This window comes from Danio rerio, chromosome 7 (assembly GCF_052040795.2).
Source record: "Danio rerio strain M-AB ecotype USA chromosome 7, GRCz13ab, whole genome shotgun sequence".
In the NCBI taxonomy this organism is placed as follows: Eukaryota; Metazoa; Chordata; class Actinopteri; order Cypriniformes; family Danionidae; genus Danio; species Danio rerio.
In genome coordinates this window covers 78,767,501-78,793,485 of record NC_141027.1, presented here as the reverse complement: position 1 = coordinate 78,793,485, position 25,985 = coordinate 78,767,501, and the positions used below count along the sequence as shown (strand labels likewise).

At 42.2% G+C, this 25,985-nt stretch overlaps 2 protein-coding genes across 6 annotated transcripts in view; one reads left to right on the top strand and one right to left on the bottom strand.

The window, feature by feature from the left end:
- The window catches only part of LOC100147849 (uncharacterized), a 35,025-nt gene extending 12,951 nt beyond the window's left edge, over positions 1–22,074 (top strand). The window contains exons 15-30 of the mRNA XM_087260119.1: positions 22–178; positions 268–396; positions 648–795; positions 895–938; positions 1,024–1,239; positions 1,479–13,307; positions 13,389–13,648; positions 13,888–14,059; positions 14,219–14,323; positions 14,410–14,450; positions 14,531–14,659; positions 17,579–17,674; positions 17,789–17,914; positions 17,991–18,030; positions 18,901–19,021; positions 21,736–22,074. Of these exons, the coding sequence (XP_087116245.1) occupies positions 22–178; positions 268–396; positions 648–795; positions 895–938; positions 1,024–1,239; positions 1,479–13,307; positions 13,389–13,648; positions 13,888–14,059; positions 14,219–14,323; positions 14,410–14,450; positions 14,531–14,659; positions 17,579–17,674; positions 17,789–17,914; positions 17,991–18,030; positions 18,901–19,021; positions 21,736–21,937 (13,815 nt within the window). The 3' untranslated portion in view covers positions 21,938–22,074. The remainder of the gene's footprint in view (positions 1–21; positions 179–267; positions 397–647; positions 796–894; positions 939–1,023; positions 1,240–1,478; positions 13,308–13,388; positions 13,649–13,887; positions 14,060–14,218; positions 14,324–14,409; positions 14,451–14,530; positions 14,660–17,578; positions 17,675–17,788; positions 17,915–17,990; positions 18,031–18,900; positions 19,022–21,735) is intronic.
- Positions 22,075–22,656: 582 nt separating this feature from the next.
- tollip (toll interacting protein) overlaps positions 22,657–25,985 on the bottom strand; it is a 14,307-nt gene continuing 10,978 nt past the window's right edge. For 3 of the 5 annotated variants that reach the window (XM_087258875.2, XM_087258876.2, XM_087258877.1), the window contains one exon: positions 22,665–23,233. In XM_087258875.2, coding sequence (XP_087115001.1) covers positions 23,013–23,233 — 221 coding nt within the window. In that variant the 3' untranslated portion in view covers positions 22,665–23,012. Of the gene's footprint in view, positions 23,234–25,985 lie in introns of all 5 variants that reach the window. The other 2 variants (NM_001328590.1, NM_207061.2) reach the window with 1 other exon arrangement.

Sequence of the window (25,985 nt, the reverse complement as noted above, 5' to 3'; positions counted from 1 at the left end):
ATTATGAATACGGCTTTACAGGTCGATCCATCTCCGTTCTACGATGCCTGTGTGAGAGACGCATGCGCCTGTGATAGTGGTGGAGATTATGAGTGTTTTTGCACTGCTGTAACAGCTTATGCACAAGCCTGCAATGAGGCCGGAGCTTGTGTTGCCTGGAGATCTCCGAAAATTTGCCGTAAGTGCCTGAAAGCTGTATCAAACATGCTGTGAAGGACTGACTATAAACCTGAATCCTGAACTTTAAGGTTTCTCTTTTTATTGCAGCCTTGTTCTGTGATTATTACAACCCTCCCGGTGAATGTGAGTGGCATTACAAACCTTGCGGAGCTCCTTGCATGAAGACATGCAGAAATCCAGATGAACAGTGCTCAAACCAGATACCAGCGCTTGAAGGTGATTATGTTATTATTAATCAGTATTTATAGTGTTATAAAGCAATGCTATGACATGAACTATATTCTGTATACTTTTAAATACCTATTTTAATCATAGTGTTTTCAGCGTATACATAAAACTGTAGATACTCTACAAGTAATTTAGTTAATTGTTGAAGAATATCTTGGAAACATTTGTCACACATTATAGATGGAGTGTTTGTGTTTTCATGTATATAAAATAAATCTGATTTGTACAATAATTTGTAGGTTGCTATCCCCAATGCCCTCAAGAGCAGCCTGTTTTTGATGAGGATAACATGAAGTGTGTGAAGCAGGAAGAGTGTGGCTGTTTTGTTGACATGGAACATTATGAGGTTGGAGAGCAAGTGCCAACTACAGAGAACTGTCAGTCATGGTATGTGTGTATTTTTAACTTACACACCTGTATCTAATTTGTGTCCCAAGTATATTTCAAACAGATTACATGTGATACATGTGCTTTTTCCCCAATTAGTAACTGTTCATCAACTGGAGTTATTTGTGAATTTGATATAAATGGTAAGATCTCTCATATTTCAGTTATAGTTTAGTTTAAAATGGTATAAAAAAGATATGTTTTCTTATACTTTTGCTTCATTTTCAGCATGCAGATGCCAATACAATAATGATACATACTATTATGGAGACATCATTTATCACACAACGGATGGACTTGGAGGCTGTATCACAGGCATATGTTCAGTCAATGGCACTATTGAAAGAAGTATAGATCCTTGTGAAACAACAACAGTCCCAACGACCACATCCAGCTTGATCACAACACCAACCCCGACAACAGTTTTTGTCTTCAGCACTCCAGGTACTTTTTTCATGTCTACAGTCGTGTTTATTCTTAATATATGGATAAAATATATAGATGGAGATGATGCATTATAAATCATAATTTATGCATTAGTTTTAAAATTGATGTGGTAAGATTTTAGTAGCACAAGTCAATTCTTCTCAATTAAAATTGGATCTAATTCTTGTTTAATAATGATTTATATTTCATAAATTGTTCATTCACTTACATTCAATTTCTACTTTACTTGACCATAGAATCCACAACTTCTGAAGTTTCATACACGACCAAGAAGCCAGAGCAACTGACCACTGGAACAACAGCAGAAGTTATTCAAACTGCCTCTACTAGAGAAATTAAACATTCAACAGAACAACAAGTATATGTAACAACAAAGCCATCAACATCCTTACCCACAACAATGAAGAAAACATCAGAATCTGAAACCTCAACAAACATCTTAACAACAACCATGGAAACCTCAATTGCACCTATTACAAAAACACTTCCTACAGTCACAGATAAACCATGGACAACGCTTTCCACCCAATCACAATCTGTGTCAACACGTCAGACAACTGAAGAACAAACCACTGAAAATGAACTGACCACTTTGGAGACAACGTTGTCCACCACCAGGCCACCGAAGGTGGTAACAACTGGCCAAACAATCCAGCCGACAACTACTGCCACAACTACCGTGGAGGAGCTTACAGCAACATCACCTGAATCTTCAACACCATCAAGCACATCTGTCCCTCTGAGACAAACCTCACCAGCCATAACATCCACTCAACCAACAACACTAACAAAGACAACTGCTGTACCTGTCACTACACTAGTGTCCACAACTGTAACTGTTGAATCGTCCACTGAATTAGAGGTCAGCACCCAGAGTCCATCTTCAACAACAAAACCAATCAAAGCTGAAACAACACTTTCAACCACCACAGCAGAGACTCCATCCACCACTGTCCTTGTAGAGGGAAGCAGTACTGTCCAACAACCCACAGAAACATCAGCTCCAAGCATTTTGTCCACAACATCCAAATCATCTACCTCAACTGAAACAACTGGAGTAGTAACAACAACTGAGACAGTTACTGAGAATGAACTGAGCACTTCTGAGACAACAATGTCCACCACCAGGCCACCAAAGGTGGTAACAACTGGACAGACAATCCAGCCGACAACTACAGCCACAACAACCGTGGAGGAGCTTACGGCAACTTCACCTGAATCTTCAACACCATCAAGCACATCTGTCCCTCTGAGAAAAACCTCACCAGCCATAACATCCTCTCAACCAACAACACTAACAAAGACAACTGCTGTACCAGTCACTACACTTGTGTCCACAACAGTGAGTGTTGAATCATCCACTGAATTTGAGGTCAGCACCCAGGGTCCATCTTCAACAACAAAACCAATCAAAGCTGAAACAACACTTTCAACCACCACAGCAGAGACTCCATCCACCACTGTCCTTGTAGAGGGAAGCAGTACTGTCCAACATCCCACAGAAACATCAGCTCCAAGCATTTTGTCCACAACATCCAAATCATCTACTTCAACTGAAACAACTGGAGTAGTAACAACAACTGAGACAGTTACTGAGAACGAACTGAGCACTTCTGAGACAACGTTGTCCACCACCAGGCCACCGAAGGTGGTAACAACTGGCCAAACAATCCAGCCGACAACTACTGCCACAACTACCGTGGAGGAGCTAACGGCAACATCACCTGAATCTTCAACACCATCAAGCACATCTGTCCCTCTGAGACAAACCTCACCAGCCATAACATCCACTCAACCAACAACACTAACAAAGACAACTGCTGTACCAGTCACTACACTTGTGTCCACAACAGTGAGTGTTGAATCATCCACTGAATTTGAGGTCAGCACCCAGAGTCCATCTTCAACAACAAAACCAATCAAAGCTGAAACAACACTTTCAACCACCACAGCAGCCATCCCATCCACTACTTTCAGTGTTGTGGAGGGAAGTACCACTGTGCAGCCATCAGCTCCAAGCATTTTGTCCACAACATCCAAATCATCTACTGCAACTGAAACAACTGGAGTAGTAACAACAACTGAGACAGTTACTGAGAACGAACTGAGCACTTCTGAGAAAACGTTGTCCACCACCAGGCCACCGAAGGTGGTAACAACTGGGCAGACAATCCAGCCGACAACTACTGCCACAACTACCGTGGAGGAGCTTACGGCAACTTCACCTGAATCTTCAACACCATCAAGCACATCTGTTCCTCTGAGACAAACCTCACCACCCATAACATCCACTCAACCAACAACAGTAACAAAGACAACTGCTGTACCAGTCACTACACTTGTGTCCACAACAGTGAGTGTTGAATCATCCACTAAATTTGAGGTCAGCACCCAGGGTCCATCTTCAACAACAAAACCAATCAAAGCTGAAACAACACTTTCAACCACCACAGCAGAGACTCCATCCACCACTGTCCTTGTAGAGGGAAGCAGTACTGTCCAACAACCCACAGAAACATCAGCTCCAAGCATTTTGTCCACAACATCCAAATCATCTACAGTAACTGAAACAACTGGAGTAGTAACAACAACTGAGACAGTTACTGAGAACGAACTGAGCACTTCTGAGACAACGTTGTCCACCACCAGGCCACCAAAGGTGGTAACAACTGGGCAGACAATCCAGCCGACAACTACTGCCACAACTACCGTGGAGGAGCTAACGGCAACTTCACCTGAATCTTCAACACCATCAAGCACATCTGTCCCTCTGAGACAAACCTCACCAGCCATAACATCCACTCAACCAACAACAGTAACAAAGACAACTGCTGTACCAGTCACTACACTAGTGTCCACAACTGTAACTGTTGAATCTTCCACTGAATTAGAGGTCAGCACCCAGGGTCCATCTTCAACAACAAAACCAATCAAAGCTGAAACAACACTTTCAACCACCACAGCAGAGACTCCATCCACCACTGTCCTTGTAGAGGGAAGCAGTACTGTCCAACAACCCACAGAAACATCAGCTCCAAGCATTTTGTCCACAACATCCAAATCATCTACCTCAACTGAAACAACTGGAGTAGTAACAACAACTGAGACAGTTACTGAGAATGAACTGAGCACTTCTGAGACAACGTTGTCCACCACCAGGCCACCAAAGGTGGTAACAACTGGACAGACAATCCAGCCGACAACTACAGCCACAACAACCGTGGAGGAGCTTACGGCAACTTCACCTGAATCTTCAACACCATCAAGCACATCTGTCCCTCTGAGACAAACCTCACCAGCCATAACATCCACTCAACCAACAACAGTAACAAAGACAACTGCTGTACCAGTCACTACACTTGTGTCCACAACAGTGAGTGTTGAATCATCCACTGAATTTGAGGTCAGCACCCAGGGTCCATCTTCAACAACAAAACCAATCAAAGCTGAAACAACACTTTCAACCACCACAGCAGAGACTCCATCCACCACTGTCCTTGTAGAGGGAAGCAGTACTGTCCAACAACCCACAGAAACATCAGCTCCAAGCATTTTGTCAACAACATCCAAATCATCTACAGTAACTGAAACAACTGGAGTAGTAACATCAACTGAGACAGTTACTGAGAACGAACTGAGCACTTCTGAGACAACATTGTCCACCACCAGGCCACCGAAGGTGGTAACAACTGGCCAAACAATCGAGCCGACAACTACAGCCACAACAACCGTGGAGGAGCTTACGCCAACTTCACCTGAATCTTCAACACCATCAAGCACATTGGTTCCTGTGAGACAAACCTCACCAGCCATAACATCCACTCAACCAACAACACTAACAAAGACAACTGCTGTACCAGTCACTACACTTGTGTCCACAACAGTAACTGTTGAATCGTCCACTGAATTTGAGGTCAGCACCCAGAGTCCATCTTCAACAACAAAACCAATCAAAGCTGAAACAACACTTTCAACCACCACCGCAGAGACCCCATCCACCACTGTCCTTGTAGAGGGAAGCAGTACTGTCCAACAACCCACAGAAACATCAGCTCCAAGCATTTTGTCAACAACATCCAAATCATCTACAGTAACTGAAACAACTGGAGTAGTAACAACAACTGAGACAGTTACTGAGAACGAACTGAGCACTTCTGAGACAACGTTGTCCACCACCAGGCCACCGAAGGTGGTAACAACTGGGCAGACAATCCAGCCGACAACTACTGCCACAACAACCGTGGAGGAGCTTACGGCAACATCACCTGAATCTTCAACACCATCAAGCACATCTGTCCCTCTGAGACAAACCTCACCAGCCATAACATCCACTCAACCAACAACACTAACAAAGACGACTGCTGTACCAGTCACTACACTTGTGTCCACAACAGTGAGTGTTGAATCATCCACTGAATTTGAGGTCAGTACCCAGGGTCCATCTTCAACAACAAAACCAATCAAAGCTGAAACAACACTTTCAACCACCACAGCAGCTATCCCATCCACTACTTTCAGTGTTGTGGAGGGAAGTACCACTGTGCAGCCATCAGCTCCAAGCATTTTGTCCACAACATCCAAATCATCTACAGTAACTGAAACAACTGGAGTCGTAACAACGACTGAGACAGTTACTGAGAACGAACTGAGCACTTCTGAGACAACGTTGTCCACCACCAGGCCACCGAAGGTGGTAACAACTGGCCAAACAATCCAGCCGACAACTACTGCCACAACTACCGTGGAGGAGCTAACGGCAACTTCACCTGAATCTTCAACACCATCAAGCACATCACTCCCTGTGAGACAAACCTCACCAGCCATAACATCCACTCAACCAACAACAGTAACAAAGACAACTGCTGTACCAGTCACTACACTTGTGTCCACAACTGTAACTGTTGAATCATCCACTGAATTTGAGGTCAGCACCCAGGGTCCATCTTCAACAACAAAACCAATCAAAGCTGAAACAACACTTTCAACCACCACAGCAGAGACTCCATCCACCACTGTCCTTGTAGAGGGAAGCAGTACTGTCCAACATCCCACAGAAACATCAGCTCCAAGCATTTTGTCCACAACATCCAAATCATCTACTTCAACTGAAACAACTGGAGTAGTAACAACAACTGAGACAGTTACTGAGAACGAACTGAGCACTTCTGAGACAACAATGTCCACCACCAGGCCACCAAAGGTGGTAACAACTGGGCAGACAATCCAGCCGACAACTACTGCCACAACTACCGTGGAGGAGCTTACGGCAACTTCACCTGAATCTTCAACACCATCAAGCACATCTGTCCCTCTGAGACAAACCTCACCAGCCATAACATCCACTCAACCAACAACAGTAACAAAGACGACTGCTGTACCAGTCACTACACTTGTGTCCACAACAGTGAGTGTTGAATCATCCACTGAATTTGAGGTCAGCACCCAGAGTCCATCTTCAACAACAAAACCAATCAAAGCTGAAACAACACTTTCAACCACCACCGCAGAGACCCCATCCACCACTGTCCTTGTAGAGGGAAGCAGTACTGTCCAACAACCCACAGAAACATCAGCTCCAAGCATTTTGTCAACAACATCCAAATCATCTACAGTAACTGAAACAACTGGAGTAGTAACAACAACTGAGACAGTTACTGAGAACGAACTGAGCACTTCTGAGACAACATTGTCCACCACCAGGCCACCGCAGGTGGTAACAACTGGCCAAACAATCCAGCCGACAACTACAGCCACAACTACCGTGGAGGAGCTTACAGCAACATCACCGGAATCTTCAACACCATCAAGCACATCTGTCCCTCTGAGACAAACCTCACCAGCCATAACATCCACTCAACCAACAACAGTAACAAAGACAACTGCTGTACCAGTCACTACACTTGTTTCCACAACTGTAACTGTTGAATCGTCCACTGAATTAGAGGTCAGCACCCAGAGTCCATCTTCAACAACAAAACCAATCAAAGCTGAAACAACACTTTCAACCACCACAGCAGAGACTCCATCCACCACTGTCCTTGTAGAGGGAAGCAGTACTGTCCAACATCCCACAGAAACATCAGCTCCAAGCATTTTGTCCACAACATCCAAATCATCTACTTCAACTGAAACAACTGGAGTAGTAACAACAACTGAGACAGTTACTGAGAATGAACTGAGCACTTCTGAGACAACAATGTCCACCACCAGGCCACCAAAGGTGGTAACAACTGGGCAGACAATCCAGCCGACAACTACTGCCACAACTACCGTGGAGGAGCTTACGGCAACTTCACCTGAATCTTCAACACCATCAAGCACATCTGTCCCTCTGAGACAAACCTCACCAGCCATAACATCCACTCAACCAACAACACTAACAAAGACAACTGCTGTACCAGTCACTACACTTGTGTCCACAACAGTGAGTGTTGAATCATCCACTGAATTTGAGGTCAGTACCCAGGGTCCATCTTCAACAACAAAACCAATCAAAGCTGAAACAACACTTTCAACCACCACAGCAGCTATCCCATCCACTACTTTCAGTGTTGTGGAGGGAAGTACCACTGTGCAGCCATCAGCTCCAAGCATTTTGTCCACAACATCCAAATCATCTACAGTAACTGAAACAACTGGAGTCGTAACAACGACTGAGACAGTTACTGAGAACGAACTGAGCACTTCTGAGACAACGTTGTCCACCTCCAGGCCACCGAAGGTGGTAACAACTGGCCAAACAATCCAGCCGACAACTACTGCCACAACTACCGTGGAGGAGCTAATGGCAACTTCACCTGAATCTTCAACACCATCAAGCACATCACTCCCTGTGAGACAAACCTCACCAGCCATAACATCCACTCAACCAACAACACTAACAAAGACAACTGCTGTACCAGTCACTACACTTGTGTCCACAACTGTAACTGTTGAATCATCCACTGAATTTGAGGTCAGCACCCAGGGTCCATCTTCAACAACAAAACCAATCAAAGCTGAAACAACACTTTCAACCACCACAGCAGAGACTCCATCCACCACTGTCCTTGTAGAGGGAAGCAGTACTGTCCAACATCCCACAGAAACATCAGCTCCAAGCATTTTGTCCACAACATCCAAATCATCTACTTCAACTGAAACAACTGGAGTAGTAACAACAACTGAGACAGTTACTGAGAATGAACTGAGCACTTCTGAGACAACAATGTCCACCACCAGGCCACCAAAGGTGGTAACAACTGGGCAGACAATCCAGCCGACAACTACTGCCACAACTACCGTGGAGGAGCTTACGGCAACTTCACCTGAATCTTCAACACCATCAAGCACATCTGTCCCTCTGAAACAAACCTCACCAACCATAACATCCACTCAACCAACAACAGTAACAAAGACGACTGCTGTACCAGTCACTACACTTGTGTCCACAACAGTGAGTGTTGAATCATCCACTGAATTTGAGGTCAGCACCCAGAGTCCATCTTCAACAACAAAACCAATCAAAGCTGAAACAACACTTTCAACCACCACAGCAGAGACTCCATCCACCACTGTCCTCTTAGAGGGAAGCAGTACTGTCCAACAACCCACAGACACATCAGCTCCAAGCATTTTGTCCACAACATCCAAATCATCTACAGTAACTGAAACAACTGGAGTAGTAACAACAACTGAGACAGTTACTGAGAACGAACTGAGCACTTCTGAGACAACGTTGTCCACCACCAGGCCACCAAAGGTGGTAACAACTAGCCAAACAATCCAGCCGACAACTACAGCCACAACAACCGTGGAGGAGCTAACGGCAACTTCACCTGAATCTTCAACACCATCAAGCACATCTGTCCCTCTGAGACAAACCTCACCAGCCATAACATCCACTCAACCAACAACACTAACAAAGACAACTGCTGTACCAGTCACTACACTTGTGTCCACAACAGTGAGTGTTGAATCATCCACTGAATTTGAGGTCAGCACCCAGAGTCCATCTTCAACAACAAAACCAATCAAAGCTGAAACAACACTTTCAACCACCACGGCAGAGACTCCATCCACCACTGTCCTTGTAGAGGGAAGCAGTACTGTCCAAAAACCCACAGAAACATCAGCTCCAAGCATTTTGTCCACAACATCCAAATCATCTACAGTAACTGAAACAACTGGAGTAGTAACAACAACTGAGACAGTTACTGAGAATGAACTGAGCACTTCTGAGACAACGTTGTCCACCTCCAGGCCACCGAAGGTGGTAACAACTGGCCAAACAATCCAGCCGACAACTACAGCCACAACTACCGTGGAGGAGCTAACGGCAACTTCACCTGAATCTTCAACACCATCAAGCACATCACTCCCTGTGAGACAAACCTCACCAGCCATAACATCCACTCAACCAACAACAGTAACAAAGACAACTGCTGTACCAGTCACTACACTTGTGTCCACAACTGTAACTGTTGAATCATCCACTGAATTTGAAGTCAGCACCCAGGGTCCATCTTCAACAACAAAACCAATCAAAGCAGAAACAACACTTTCAACCACCACAGCAGAGACTCCATCCACCACTGTCCTTGTAGAGGGAAGCAGTACTGTCCAACATCCCACAGAAACATCAGCTCCAAGCATTTTGTCCACAACATCCAAATCATCTACTTCAACTGAAACAACTGGAGTAGTAACAACAACTGAGACAGTTACTGAGAATGAACTGAGCACTTCTGAGACAACGTTGTCCACCACCAGGCCACCAAAGGTGGTAACAACTGGCCAAACAATCCAGCCGACAACTACTGCCACAACAACCGTGGGGGAGCTAACGGCAACTTCACCTGAATCTTCAACACCATCAAGCACATCTGTCCCTCTGAGACAAACCTCACCAGCCATAACATCCACTCAACCAACAACACTAACAAAGACAACTGCTGTACCAGTCACTACACTTGTGTCCACAACAGTGAGTGTTGAATCATCCACTGAATTTGAGGTCAGCACCCAGAGTCCATCTTCAACAACAAAACCAATCAAAGCTGAAACAACACTTTCAACCACCACCGCAGAGACCCCATCCACCACTGTCCTTGTAGAGGGAAGCAGTACTGTCCAACAACCCACAGAAACATCAGCTCCAAGCATTTTGTCAACAACATCCAAATCATCTACAGTAACTGAAACTATTGGAGTAGTAACAACAACTGAGACAGTTACTGAGAACGAACTGAGCACTTCTGAGACAACGTTGTCCACCACCAGGCCACCGAAGGTGGTAACAACTGGGCAGACAATCCAGCCGACAACTACTGCCACAACAACCGTGGAGGAGCTTACGGCAACATCACCTGAATCTTCAACACCATCAAGCACATCTGTCCCTCTGAGACAAACCTCACCAGCCATAACATCCACTCAACCAACAACACTAACAAAGACGACTGCTGTACCAGTCACTACACTTGTGTCCACAACAGTGAGTGTTGAATCATCCACTGAATTTGAGGTCAGTACCCAGGGTCCATCTTCAACAACAAAACCAATCAAAGCTGAAACAACACTTTCAACCACCACAGCAGCCATCCCATCCACTACTTTCAGTGTTGTGGAGGGAAGTACCACTGTGCAGCCATCAGCTCCAAGCATTTTGTCCACAACATCCAAATCATCTACAGTAACTGAAACAACTGGAGTCGTAACAACGACTGAGACAGTTACTGAGAACGAACTGAGCACTTCTGAGACAACGTTGTCCACCACCAGGCCACCGAAGGTGGTAACAACTGGCCAAACAATCCAGCCGACAACTACTGCCACAACTACCGTGGAGGAGCTAACGGCAACTTCACCTGAATCTTCAACACCATCAAGCACATCACTCCCTGTGAGACAAACCTCACCAGCCATAACATCCACTCAACCAACAACAGTAACAAAGACAACTGCTGTACCAGTCACTACACTTGTGTCCACAACTGTAACTGTTGAATCATCCACTGAATTTGAGGTCAGCACCCAGGGTCCATCTTCAACAACAAAACCAATCAAAGCAGAAACAACACTTTCAACCACCACAGCAGAGACTCCATCCACCACTGTCCTTGTAGAGGGAAGCAGTACTGTCCAACATCCCACAGAAACATCAGCTCCAAGCATTTTGTCCACAACATCCAAATCATCTACTTCAACTGAAACAACTGGAGTAGTAACAACAACTGAGACAGTTACTGAGAATGAACTGAGCACTTCTGAGACAACGTTGTCCACCACCAGGCCACCAAAGGTGGTAACAACTGGGCAGACAATCCAGCCGACAACTACTGCCACAACTACCGTGGAGGAGCTTACGGCAACTTCACCTGAATCTTCAACACCATCAAGCACATCTGTCCCTCTGAGACAAACCTCACCAGCCATAACATCCACTCAACCAACAACACTAACAAAGACAACTGCTGTACCAGTCACTACACTAGTGTCCACAACTGTAACTGTTGAATCATCCACTGAATTTGAGGTCAGCACCCAGGGTCCATCTTCAACAACAAAACCAATCAAAGCTGAAACAACACTTTCAACCACCACAGCAGCCATCCCATCCACGACTTTCAGTGTTGTGGAGGGAAGTACCACTGTGCAGCCATCAGCTCCAAGCATTTTGTCCACAACATCCAAATCGTCTACTGCAACTGAAACAACTGGAGTAGTAACAACAACTGAGACAGTTACTGAGAATGAACTGAGCACTTCTGAGACAACGTTGTCCACCACCAGGCCACCGAAGGTGGTAACAACTGGGCAGACAATCCAGCCGACAACTACAGCCACAACTACCGTGGAGGAGCTAACGGCAACTTCACCTGATTCTTCAACACCATCAAGCACATCACTCCCTGTGAGACAAACCTCACCAGCCATAACATCCACTCAACCAACAACAGTAACAAAGACAACTGCTGTACCAGTCACTACACTTGTGTCCACAACTGTAACTGTTGAATCATCCACTGAATTTGAGGTCAGCACCCAGGGTCCATCTTCAACAACAAAACCAATCAAAGCTGAAACAACACTTTCAACCACCACAGCAGAGACTCCATCCACCACTGTCCTTGTAGAGGGAAGCAGTACTGTCCAACAACCCACAGAAACATCAGCTCCAAGCATTTTGTCCACAACATCCAAATCATCTACAGTAACTGAAACAACTGGAGTAGTAACAACAACTGAGACAGTTACTGAGAACGAACTAAGCACTTCTGAGACAACGTTGTCCACCACCAGGCCACCAAAGGTGGTAACAACTGGGCAGACAATCCAGCCGACAACTACTGCCACAACAACCGTGGAGGAGCTTACGGCAACATCACCTGAATCTTCAACACCATCAAGCACATCTGTCCCTCTGAGACAAACCTCACCAGCCATAACATCCACTCAACCAACAACACTAACAAAGACAACTGCTGTACCAGTCACTACACTTGTGTCCACAACAGTGAGTGTTGAATCATCCACTGAATTTGAGGTCAGTACCCAGGGTCCATCTTCAACAACAAAACCAATCAAAGCTGAAACAACACTTTCAACCACCACAGCAGCCATCCCATCCACGACTTTTAGTGTTGTGGAGGGAAGTACCACTGTGCAGCCATCAGCTCCAAGCATTTTGTCCACAACATCCAAATCATCTACAGTAACTGAAACAACTGGAGTAGTAACAACAACTGAGACAGTTACTGAGAACGAACTGAGCACTTCTGAGACAACGTTGTCCACCACCAGGCCACCGAAGGTGGTAACAACTGGCCAAACAATCCAGCCGACAACTACAGCCACAACTACTTCAGAAGAAGGAACAACATTAGAAACAACCAAATCTACAATTTCACCAGTTGTTACTACAAATGTTTTCTACTTTTCTACATCCATGGAGACCTCAATTGCCCCCATTACAAAAACACTACCATTTTTCACTCTCACCATTCCAGTGACTACAGACTCCTCTCTTTTCTCAACTACCTCAGAGTTTTGTTGCTTTGTGAATGAGACAAATTTCCATTCAGGTATCAACACATTATTTGCTCCTGTTTTTCTTTTGAGTATTTGATAACTTGAAACTGAAAATGTCTGAATTTTATTCTCAGGTGATATCATTTATAATGTTACCGATGGCTTTGGTTGGTGCTTCACTGCATACTGTGATGAAAGTTGTAATATCGTGAAGATTTCAACATCTTGTGTAACCAGTCCTTCACCATCTATTCCTCCCGAAACAACCACGTATTCTAGTTCATCAACAGCAGGCACAAATGAGCCAGAGACAATAATCTCGACAACTAATACAATCACTGAAGAAACTACACCCTCTCTGCCTAGGTGTGACGCCATTGATCCACCTAGACAGGTACATTTTTAAATAATCTGTTTTTTTTATATGTGAAATGTCAATGGGAAAACAAAATCTAAATGCATTGTACCTATAGCCTGCATTTGGCCACAAGTGGAATGATAAAACTACACACTCATTTGTGAAGGCATGTGATTATTTGATCTGAAACTGATTGGGTTCACTTCTTGCCATTTGTTATTTGGTCAAATTATGATTATTTTTAAATAACCTGACAAGATTTATTGGTTTTGCAGCCCAATGAGGCTTGGTGGAGTGAATGTCAAAAGTGTGAGTGTGACAGCCAAACACTGACGGTCATTTGCCGGCCTGTAAACTGTCCTGTTTCACCACCTATTACCTGCGATAAACCTGGACAAATGCTTATCACAGTAGCAACAGTCGACTGCTGTGAGATCCAAGATTGCAGTAAGTTTTAGAACAGATCATACCACATAACATGTTAAGTAATATTAATTTAATAAATTTCATAAGCAGTATTTCTCCACTATTAAGCTAGAACCAAAAAAGAAGTCTAAAGAAATAATGTGGAATTACTTAACAATAATGTTAACTATCTGTCTCCAGCTTGCAATTCGAGTCTGTGTCCTACTCCACCACAGCAATGCCAACCGGGATTCACACTTACCCCAGTCATAACTGCAGATGCCTGCTGTCCAGAGTATACTTGCTGTGAGTATATGATCCACTTATTCTCAGTAAACACTGCAGTTCTTCGATGTTGTACGTTGCATTCATTCATTTGTTATTGTCTACAGCACCCATGGAAGTCTGTGTCCAAAATAACACAGTATATCAGGTACAACAAGTTAGGATTGGTTCATAATAGAAATATGTTTCTTAGAAAATATCTAAAACACCTTTATCCCCTTTATTTAGCCCGGCTCGAACATACCAAGTGATGATCCCTGTACGCAGTGTCTGTGCGGACAGGACACTGATCCTGAAACAAATCTTCTTGCTCCAGAGTGTCATTCATTGGCCTGCATGATGTACTGTCCTGAGGAGGTATGGGATATTTAGATATGAATGAAAGACTAGTTCTGTTGGTTTATAAATGCTGCTGTTTAAAAATAATCAAACCTGTTTGAACCAAGGTGTCCTTTAGGTCAAATATTGATTCGCTGACTGTTCTCACTGAATAAAAAGCTGAACTTTCATGACCTGCAATGAACAGAACAACAGACATGTGTTGTGTCAAGTTCTGAGCAGTCAAAACAGACTATTTTAGGTTCAAATGGTGTTTGGAAGAAATTGGATGAAGGCAGAGTACGACTGTTTGTACACCAAACAACACCGTCTCCTGCTAAACACTAGCCTAGAGCGCCATCTGCAGTTAAACTCTACCTTAGAGCGCCATCTGAAGTTAAGCTCTACCCTAAAGTGCCATCTCCTGCTAAACACTTGCCTAGAGCTCCGTCTAATGCTAAACACTAGCCTAGAGCGCCATCTGCAGTTAAACTCTACCCTAAAGTGCCATCTTTTTAAACACTTGCCAAGACCACCGTCTGCTGCTTAACACTAGCCTAGAGCGCCATGCAGTTAAACTTTACCCTAGAGCACCAACTACCGTTAAGATCTAGCCTAAAGCACCATCTGCTATTAACCATAGCCTAGAGCACCATCTACTGTTAAACTGTAGGCTAGAGCTCCATCTACTGTTTAAAACTAGCCTAGAGCGCCATCTGCTGTTAAACTCTAGCATAAAGCTCCATCTACTGTTGAGATCTAGCCTAAAGGGCCATCAGCTGTTAACCATAGCCTAGAGTGCCATCTACAGTTAAACTCTAGGCTAGAGCTCCATCTACTGTTAAAAACTAGCCTAGAGCGCCATCTGCTGTTAACCTTAGCCTAGATTACAATCTACTGTTAAAAACTAGCCTAAAGCTCCATCTGCTGTTGAACTCTAGGCTAGAGCTCCATCTACTGTTAAGATCTAGCCTAAAGCGCCATCAGCTGTTAACCATAGCCTAGAGCGCCATCTACTGTTAAACTCTAGGCTAGAGCTCCATCTACTGTTAAAAACTAGCCTAAAGTGCCATCAGCTGTTAACCATAGCCTAGAGCACCATCTACTGTTAAACTCTAGGCTAGAGCTCCATCTACTGTTAAGATCTAGCCTAAAGCGCCATCAGCTGTTAACCATAGCCTAGAGCGCCATCTACTGTTAAACTCTAGGCTAGAGCTCCATCTACTGTTAAGATCTAGCCTAAAGCGCCATCAGCTGTTAACCATAGCCTAGAGCGCCATCTACTGTTAAACTCTAGCCTAGAGCTCCATCTACTGTAAAGATCTAGCCTAAAGTGCCATCAGCTGTTAATCATAGCCTAGAGCGCCATCTACTGTTAAACTCTAGGCTAGAGCTCCATCTACTGTAAAGATCTAGCCTAAAGTGCCATCAGCTGTTAACCATAGCCTAGAGCGCCATCTACTGTTAAACTCTAGGCTAGAGCTCCATCTACTGTAAAGATCTAGCCTAAAGTGCCATCAGCTGTTAATCATAGCCTAGAGCGCCATCTACTGTTAAACTCTAGCCTAGAGCTCCATCTACTGTAAAGATCTAGCCTAAAGTGCCATCAGCTGTTAACCATAGCCTAGAGCGCCATCTACTGTTAAACTCTAGGCTAGAGCTCCATCTACTGTAAAGATCTAGCCTAAAGTGCCATCAGCTGTTAATCATAGCCTAGAGCGCCATCTACTGTTAAACTCTAGGCTAGAGCTCCATCTACTGTAAAGATCTAGCCTAAAGTGCCATCAGCTGTTAACCATAGCCTAGAGCGCCATCTACTGTTAAACTCTAGGCTAGAGCTCCATCTACTGTAAAGATCTAGCCTAAAGTGCCATCAGCTGTTAATCATAGCCTAGAGCGCCATCTACTGTTAAACTCTAGGCTAGAGCTCCATCTACTGTAAAGATCTAGCCTAAAGTGCCATCAGCTGTTAACCATAGCCTAGAGCGCCATCTACTGTTAAACTCTAGGCTAGAGCTCCATCTACTGTAAAGATCTAGCCTAAAGTGCCATCAGCTGTTAATCATAGCCTAGAGCGCCATCTACTGTTAAACTCTAGCCTAGAGCTCCATCTACTGTAAAGATCTAGCCTAAAGCGCCATTAGCTGTTAACCATAGCCTAGAGCGCCATCTACTGTTAAACTCTAGGCTAGAGCTCCATCTACTGTTAAAAACTAGCCTAAAGTGCCATCAGCTGTTAACCATAGCCTAGAGCACCATCTACTGTTAAACTCTAGGCTAGAGCTCCATCTACTGTTAAGATCTAGCCTAAAGCGCCATCAGCTGTTAACCATAGCCTAGAGCGCCATCTACTGTTAAACTCTAGGCTAGAGCTCCATCTACTGTTAAGATCTAGCCTAAAGCGCCATCAGCTGTTAACCATAGCCTAGAGCGCCATCTACTGTTAGACTCTAGCCTAGAGCTCCATCTACTGTAAAGATCTAGCCTAAAGTGCCATCAGCTGTTAATCATAGCCTAGAGCGCCATCTACTGTTAAACTCTAGGCTAGAGCTCCATCTACTGTAAAGATCTAGCCTAAAGTGCCATCAGCTGTTAACCATAGCCTAGAGCGCCATCTACTGTTAAACTCTAGGCTAGAGCTCCATCTACTGTAAAGATCTAGCCTAAAGCGCCATTAGCTGTTAACCATAGCCTAGAGCGCCATCTACTGTTAAAATTCCTAAAAATGCATGATTTGGAAAAAAAGAACAAATTTCTGTAACTTTCATTGTCTGAACAGTTATAAAACGTCGTGATACTCCAGAAATAACACGACTGTGTTCAGTTTGTATATAAATTCTGTTGTTTTTAATAAATTGAAATGACATCCAGCTTTTCGAATGCGCTTGACGTAATGCCATGTCCCTCTTATGCATCAATCCCCACGCCATATCATCTAATTTTCCTTTTTTCCTGTAGACTCACGAGTACAGGAAACTTCCCGGTCAGTGCTGTGGAGAGTGTGTGAGCACCGAATGTGTTGTCGTGCATGACAACATTACAGTCAACATTCCGGTGAGGTCTCACTTTACGTTTATTCAAGCATTTTGACAAGTGTGACGTGTATTTTATAACATGAAACTGACCCTTTTAACTATACTGAGAATCTCTATATTTCTCCATTAACAGGTTAACCAAACATGGCAGCCAGATGACAAATGCCTGACATACAGGTGTGAACGAAACAATGGGGTGTCAATGCCGGTCGAAATTAAGACAGTGTGTCCTGCGTTCAATCCTGAAGATTGCATCCCTGTAAGTGGATTGAGATTATTTGGTTGATGATTAAGTCAGGTCTGGCCAAAGGTTAATGTCTTTTCATTTTAAACAGGGAACCGAGACATTAGATGCTGACGGCTGCTGCCCTACTTGTGAGTATCAATTAAAACAATTGGACTATTTATTATAGAACTAATTACACTGAAGTATACAATAGATTCAGTTTGCATTACAGTCGCATGGGTTAAACAAGTTAGAAAGCACATGAGTTTGCCGTTTGAATCTCAAGATGCATCTGAAACAATTTGGTTCTGCTTTCACTTGGTATTAAGATGCTTTCAGCGGTCTGATCACAAGTAATGAGTGGAGATTCATTAGCATTTCTATCGGGTATAAACATGGCTCCAATTTCTGTTGGGTGAAGTCTAGATGGGATTCAGCTGCAGATACATCAATAGCATTATTTTTGTGACACTGTACAACAATATTTAATGTTTTTACATTAGTGTGAAGGGTTGGGGTGGGGGTAGACATGAATAGAATAATTAATGGGTATTCTCATTAACTTCTGGCTGCAGCTGTATCCCTTTTTAGCAGCAGGCCTTGTGTTGGGACTTCATTAAGACTCCTATTTTGTCATGCTTTCCATCACTTTTAAATGACTGAAGTCTATGTTATTCAGCTTACAAATGTACTACATGTCAAAGACAACTTCAGTTTTAGTCATAATCTGTCTTTTGGTGTAAAGAAAGTAAAGTATGATTACAAATACCAAGTTTCAGTGCATTTTCACACAATATGTGTCATTTAATTACATATACAACTAAAACCAAAGTCTAATGTGTTCTCATTTCAAGAGGAAAAGCTCAAAACATTTATTCAGTGTCGTCTTCTTGTGATCAGATTGACAGAAATGCACATTAATACTACACAGAGCCATAGACAACAAGAGGGAACAGCACTATTTATAATATTCAGAAATATGACATTGTGTAACACCTAATGCTCTTTATTTCTCATAGGTACACTGGAAAACAAATGTACAGTCCAGAAAAACAGCACCTTCTTGGTCAGCAAAGGCTGTAAAAGCAGCACACCTGTGGAAATAACCTCTTGCTCAGGGTTGTGTGGAACCTCATCAATGTGAGTATCAAAATCTGGAAAAAAAAACATTTTTTTCTAAATATGTGTGGCCCTGGAGCACAAAACCAGTCTTAAATTGTACAAGTTTATTTGTTGTAATAGCAAAGAGCATAAAATCACCAAGAGGCGACACTCTAGTGCAATTTGGGAAACAGCCACTAGAGGGCGCGGCAGCCATTTTGGAATGAAAACTCCAACAGAACAGCAGCATATAAGTCTGTAAAAGAAACTATTAAAAGTGCTGATGATTGTGATAGTAAGGGTTGTATTATTATCTTACAGGTTGTAAGTCAGCTTTAATGCACTTTTTAAATAAATAAATAAAAAACAAAGCAGCTGCTCGCGACAACAATAAGATCCAATGGACAGCCGATCACTTTCACTCCAAAATGGAGGAATCTGGGGCTGTTGCTGGACGCTGCTGTTGCAGTGGAACGTTCTATTGAATGTCTCCTCTTGGTCACTCTAAGCTCTTTGGTAATAGCCAACAACACATTGTGTGTTAAAATTGTAGTTTTTATTTTATACCAAAATCATTTTTTTAAAAAAAAGTATAAATCATGTTCTATAAATTTATTTTGTAAATTTACCACCATAAGTTTATCCAAAAAGGTGCACTAATCAATTTGTGCCGAACTATCTTGTTTTTTGAAAGCACCAAAACAAACACGCCCATAAACCAAGAGGACCCGCCCCTTTTTAATATCTCAGCTACAGTTACTAGACACGCCCCTTGCTGCTGATTGGCTGCAAGTGTGTTTGAGTATTCGCCGACAATGGGGTTAAAAACACGGTGGCTCAGTGGTTAGCACTGTGCCCTGACAGCAAGAAGGTCGCTGGTTCGAGTCCCGGTTGGGCCAGTTGGCATTTCTGTGTGGAGTTTGCATGTTCTCCCAATGTTGGCGTGGGATTCCTCCAGGTGCTCCCCTAGTTTCCCTCAAAAGTCCAAACACATGCGCCATAGGGGAATTGATGAACTAAACTGGCCGTAGTGTATGTGTGTGTGAATGTAAGAGTGTATGGGTTGCAGCTGAAGGGCATCCACTGTGTAAAACATATGCTGGAATAATTGGCGGTTCAATCCACTGTGGCGACCCCAGAAGAATAAAGGGACTAAGCCGAAGGAAAACGAATAAATGAATGAATGAATAACATGCATGGCTTAAAACAGGGGAGTCCAAAGTCAGTCCTGGAGGGCCGGTGTCCTGATGAGTTTAACTCCAACTTGCTTCAACACACCTGCCTGGAAGTTTCTAGTATACCTAGTAAGAGCTTGATTAGCTTGTTCAGGTGTGTTTGATTAGGGTTGGAGCTAAACTCTCCAGAACACCGGCCCTCCAGGACCGAGTGTGGACACCCCTGGCTTAGAAATTAGTTTGGCCAACTTTGAAGGCAATTTTCATCATATTTTGATTCCAGATTTGTAATCAGTTGTATCTCGGCCAGATATTTTTCATTCCTAACAAACCATTCATCAATGGACAGCTTATTCATTCAGTTTCAGATGATGTATACGCCTCACAGATTCACACTTGTGATTGGTTTTGTGGTTCAGGGTCACATACATTCGAAGACAACATTAACAGCCTTCCTGTGAACTTTTATGTAGTTTCATTAAATATTTCCCAAGAGATGTTTGACAGATTTTCCCAGTATTTCCTATTGTATTTTCCCTCTGGAGAAAGTCTTGTTTTTTTTTTTGTTTTTGTTTTTTTTTTGGCTGGAATAACAATAAGAACAGCTGTGGTCTATATTATAAGGCCCCTTAAGAAATTAGCTACAGAACAAACCAGTGTTGTCCAATGACTTGCCTAATTAACCTTATTAAACCTTTAAACTGCATTTTAAGCTTTATTAACTACAAGGTGGCCATTTATATGGATACACCCTAATAAAATGGGAATGGTTGGTGATATTAACGTCCTGTTTGTGGCACATTAGTATATGTGAGGGGGCAAGCTTTTCAAGATGGGTGGTGACCATGGTGGCCATTTTAAAGTCGGCCATCTTGGATCCAACTTTGTTTTTTCAATTGGAAGAGGGTCATGTGACACATCAAACTTATTGGAAATTTCACAAGAAAAGCAATGGTGTGCTTGATTTTAATGTAACTCTATTCTTTCATGAGTTATTTACAAGTTTCTGACCACTTATAAAATGTGTTCAATGTGCTGCCCATTGTGTTGGATTGTCAATGCAACCCTCTTCTCCCACTCTTCACACACTGACAGCAACACCGCAGGAGAAATGCCAGCACAGGCTTCCAGTATCCGTAGTTTCAGGTGCTGCATCTTAAAACCAAGCACACCATTGTTTTTCTTGTGAAATTCCCAATAAGTTTGATGTGTCACATGACCCTCTTCTTCCTATTGAAAAAAACAAAAGTTGAATCCAAGATGGCCGACTTCAAAATGGCCACCATGGTCACCACCCATCTTAAAAAGTTTGCCCCCTCACATATACTAATGTGCCCCAAACAGGACGTTAACATCACCAACCATTCCCATTGTATTAAGCTGTATCCATATAAATAGCCACCCTATAGTTAAAATAACTATATATAACTATTTAGCTAAAAAAGACAATATAAATGAGGCATTATTTGAAAATAATAAATAATAAATGTAATAATTTGGTCTTTGGTTCTTCGAGAGCCAATCATACCGCACTGCTCACGAACACTGACTTTTCTCTTCATCATTGTGTTGAAACAGATACTCAGCAGAAGCCAACGCTCTCGTCCACTCATGCTCTTGCTGTCAAGAAACAACCACCAGCACAAAGGAAGTGACTCTGAACTGCCCAGATGGGTCAAACATCAGCTTCTCCTACATTTACATCGAGTCTTGTGGCTGCAAGGCGTCCAACTGCCCTGATCAGTCCACTAACATGAGGAGACGCCGGAGGAGGAAGTGAACTTCAAACCCTGTACTCTAGAAATGCATCTTATAGTATAAACCTGTACATTTTGAACTGTTTGAGATAATTATCTTTATGGTGTCATGAGAATGACAGCTCTTTTGTTTCTTGTAGCTCTTAATAAACTAATGCAAACTGAATTTTTGTGGAAAATTACAGTGGTATATAATGTATGCACACTAGGTCTGTAGGGCTGCACAATATGTCATTTGAGCATTGATTTTGCAATGTGTGTATCCCCAATGGGGTATATGTGGAAGGACTTTTAATTTGTCAGTAACCTGGGTCAAGAGCTTCTGGTGAACTGTATGCCATTACAAAATTGGTGTGTTTAAGGTCTGTTTTCTTTAAAAATCAGCGATCTCCACTGATTTCTGATATAGAGTGGGTCTCAGATTGTACAAGAAGCTCTGCATTAAATTACAATTTCCCGGTAATATCTTTAAAATATGAACACTTAATTTACCCCAGTATATTTAATGGAGCTTCTGCGCTAGCCTGCCGATTCTGACAGGCGCTATATAAATGTAAGGAGTTGTTATTATTTTTATTATTATGTCTCATTTACTGCAATCTTACAATTTACTATCATCTTTTGATTAACTCTAGATTACTGGTTCAAATCAATTACTATGGCTTAATAGTTAGCATGTGCTAGTAGAGTCATCATAGTGGAGCACATACCCCCCCCCCCCCCCCCAAAATAATGACACTAATTCCGACATACTCCGATATCTCTTTAATAATCTTGAAAATAAATTATATCCATGTACATTTATGTAACTAAATTCATACAGATCAAAGCGTAATATATATCAAACATCTTTAAGACGTGGGAACACTACAATACAGATATGGTTTACTGCCCCCGGAGGACATACTGTAAATGACAAGCCAAAAATCCTCCTACATTCTCTGTGACCATCCGGAAACGTTCGGTCTAAATGCTGATTTAATAAAAGACAGTTACAGTAAAATTTTCTTGCTACTTGTAAGGGTTGCCAGATTTAGGTGTGCATATTTACAGGGGTGTTTTTGGTATAAAGTCTGATGTGGAGCGGCGGCGGTGCGGTTAAAGCTCCTCCGCCATCTGCAGCAGGGAGTTTATGGCAGCATCTTTATTTCCCTGCTGCGCCTCTAAAACCGTGCGGATCACCTCTTTGTCCAGGTTGGGGAACATGTCCTGAAGGGCTTTCAGGTCTTCTTCGCTGCATGGGGCACTCTGAGACGCCACTGGAGGAGCGGCTGGCATCCCCATGGGCACCACACCCTGATTATACATCCCAGGGACGCCTGACAACACAAAACGTTGTTATATAAAAGGCAGAATTTAATGTTGTATCTATATTGCATACTATGTATTTTACTCTGTACAGTTAGTGTCAGAATTATTATGTATATTTATTTCCTCAATTTGTTTAAATTAAAATAAGATTTTGTTCAACATTTCTAATCATAATAGTGTTAATAACTCATCTCTAATAACTGATTTATTTTCTCTTTGCTATGATGACAGCACATAATATTAGACTGGATATCCCACAAGATGCTAGTATTCAGCTTAAAGTGACATTTAAAGGATTAACTAGGTTAATTAGGCAAGTCATTGTATATCAGTGGTTTATTCTGGAGACCAGTGGATCTCAAACTCTTTTTACCAAGTACCACCTCAGAAAACAATTGTCTCTCCAAGTACCACCGTAATGACCGGTATTGAAATAAAGTATTGTAGTTGGCCAAATTAAGCAGCTACAGCACTGCACCGTTCAAAAACGAGGCAGAGTCATGTTAATATTTATACAATTTTTAAATATTTGTTGCATGTGCATATGACATATTTGTAAAACTTTTTGAAATCTAAACATTAGCTTAAATGTAGATTGGTAGGGAACCCGTTTTTCTCAGAGGATGTCAAGCTTACAAAACATTGCTCCACTGTGATACATTTTTTTTTATGGAGAAAAGTGTTTGGGCGTTCAGTGATTAGCCCCTTTCACACAGTGATACCGGTAAATATCTGGAAAATTTCCGGAACGACTTTACCGGTATATTGAAAAAAGCGCTGTTCACACAGGCGAGGACGTTACGGAATTTTTCCGGAAAAGAGCATTCACACATCCATTCCAAAATACCGGTAAATTCTGACATCATTCACCACAAATGAGCTTTAAACGGCTGCGCTTGTGTTTGTAAACATTTGACTAAATTACAAACTCTGTGGATGATCAATATTGTGAACAACTTTCGCAGGATCACTTTCGCATGTCGAGATGTTCATAATATGTGCGTGTGCAGGCGCTCAAAGGCTGTTTCACAGGCACACGCAAAGCTTGAAGGTAAACAAACAACGGCTTATCATAAGCATCTCATCGATGATTATTTACACAGTTGGCATTAAGAAGAACATATAAACGTGATCTGACTAACTTCTAGCAGCTAAATGTGTCTGGAAAAATATTCAAAGGCTTTTATTCTCATAAACAGCGCGGACGTGAATGCGTCTGACTGTTGTGATTGGCTAAAGCAGACGTCTCACGTCAGCACGTTCTAGACGTGCACGCGCTTATTACGGCAATCTTCCTTCTGCATTCACACAGCGCAGCATTCCGGCAAATTGCCGGTAATGTTACAACTTCTCTTTCCGGAAAACAGCCAGAACGAATTTACCGGTATTTTCAAAAAGGACCTGTTCACACATACAACCTTTCCGGAAAATTGCCGGTAATTTTCCGGAAAGGTCTGTATGTGTGAAAGGGGCTATTGTCTGAGATAATAAGCCTAGCGAAATTATATTTCATACAAAATATGAAGCTGATCAATCAGTTCCTGGCACGTGACTCGCGGTGCGGCGTTCTGAAAAGTTAAGATGTTTTCATCTGGGTATGCCTGGAATACGCAAGCGCGTTGTGCTGCAGTTCTTACTCATTTTTCTAGCCTGTGGGTTAAATTTTGCCACTTAATTGACCAAGAGAATACGCTAATTTTTCAAAATAAAAGATTTTTACAAATAAATGATCATTCAAACTCAGATAATAAATAAATCGAAATAATTCTTGATTTTTTTGTGAGGCCCGGTACCTAATGATCTATAGAACGGTGCCAGTCTGTGGCCTGAGGGTTGGGGACCACTGCTCTAGCGCATATCTACTCTGCAAGCACCACGTACCTTTCTCTAGTTCTGCACCAATAGAATCGAATTTTAGCAGCTGATGACGCGATGCATTAAAATAAACATTCCAAGCATGTTGCTTTGACTGTAGATTATAGAAAACAGCCAATGCTGATCACATTGGTGTTATCGTACGCATCAAATGATTAAAATTGTATTCATTTTTTCTTTCATTTCTCAGTGATTTCTCCGCGTACCACTAGTGGTACACGTACCACAGTTTGAGAACCACTGCTGTAGACAATCCAATACAAATATTGCTTAAGGGGACGAATAATATTGACCCTAAAATGGGTTTTAAAATATTAAAAACTGTTTTTTTTTTTCCAGCCGAAATAAAATATTAGCTGAAATAAGACTTTCTTTAGAAGAAAAAATATAATCGGAAATACTGTGAAAAATTCCTGAATATTTCAAACATCATTTCTATATTTCTATATATATTTATAATATATAAATATCCTAACAGGGCTAATATTTTTTAATAATAATATTTTTTATAATAAAATATTTAAAACTGCATTTATTCCAGTCAAACTAGAAATAAGAAATAAAGGAAATAAGACCTTCTCCAACATCTTACACATCACTTGGGAAATTTGCCCTATGTTTTAATATTGTAGTCATATTCGGTGTACAGTTATGTCCTAAAGTCGGCTTTATAATCAAAGACAAATATAATGCAATGCAATAAAGTGATAAACAAATTAATGTTTCTCAAAAGACTAAATAATGCATAAAAATAATATATAATGAAGTAAACTTTCAGTAAGTTTAAGGCAAGGTAGTTTTATCTATATAGCACATTTCATAAACAGTGGTTATTCTAAGTGCTTTACATATTTAGTCCTTTAAGTGATCGTCTTAACGTATTAA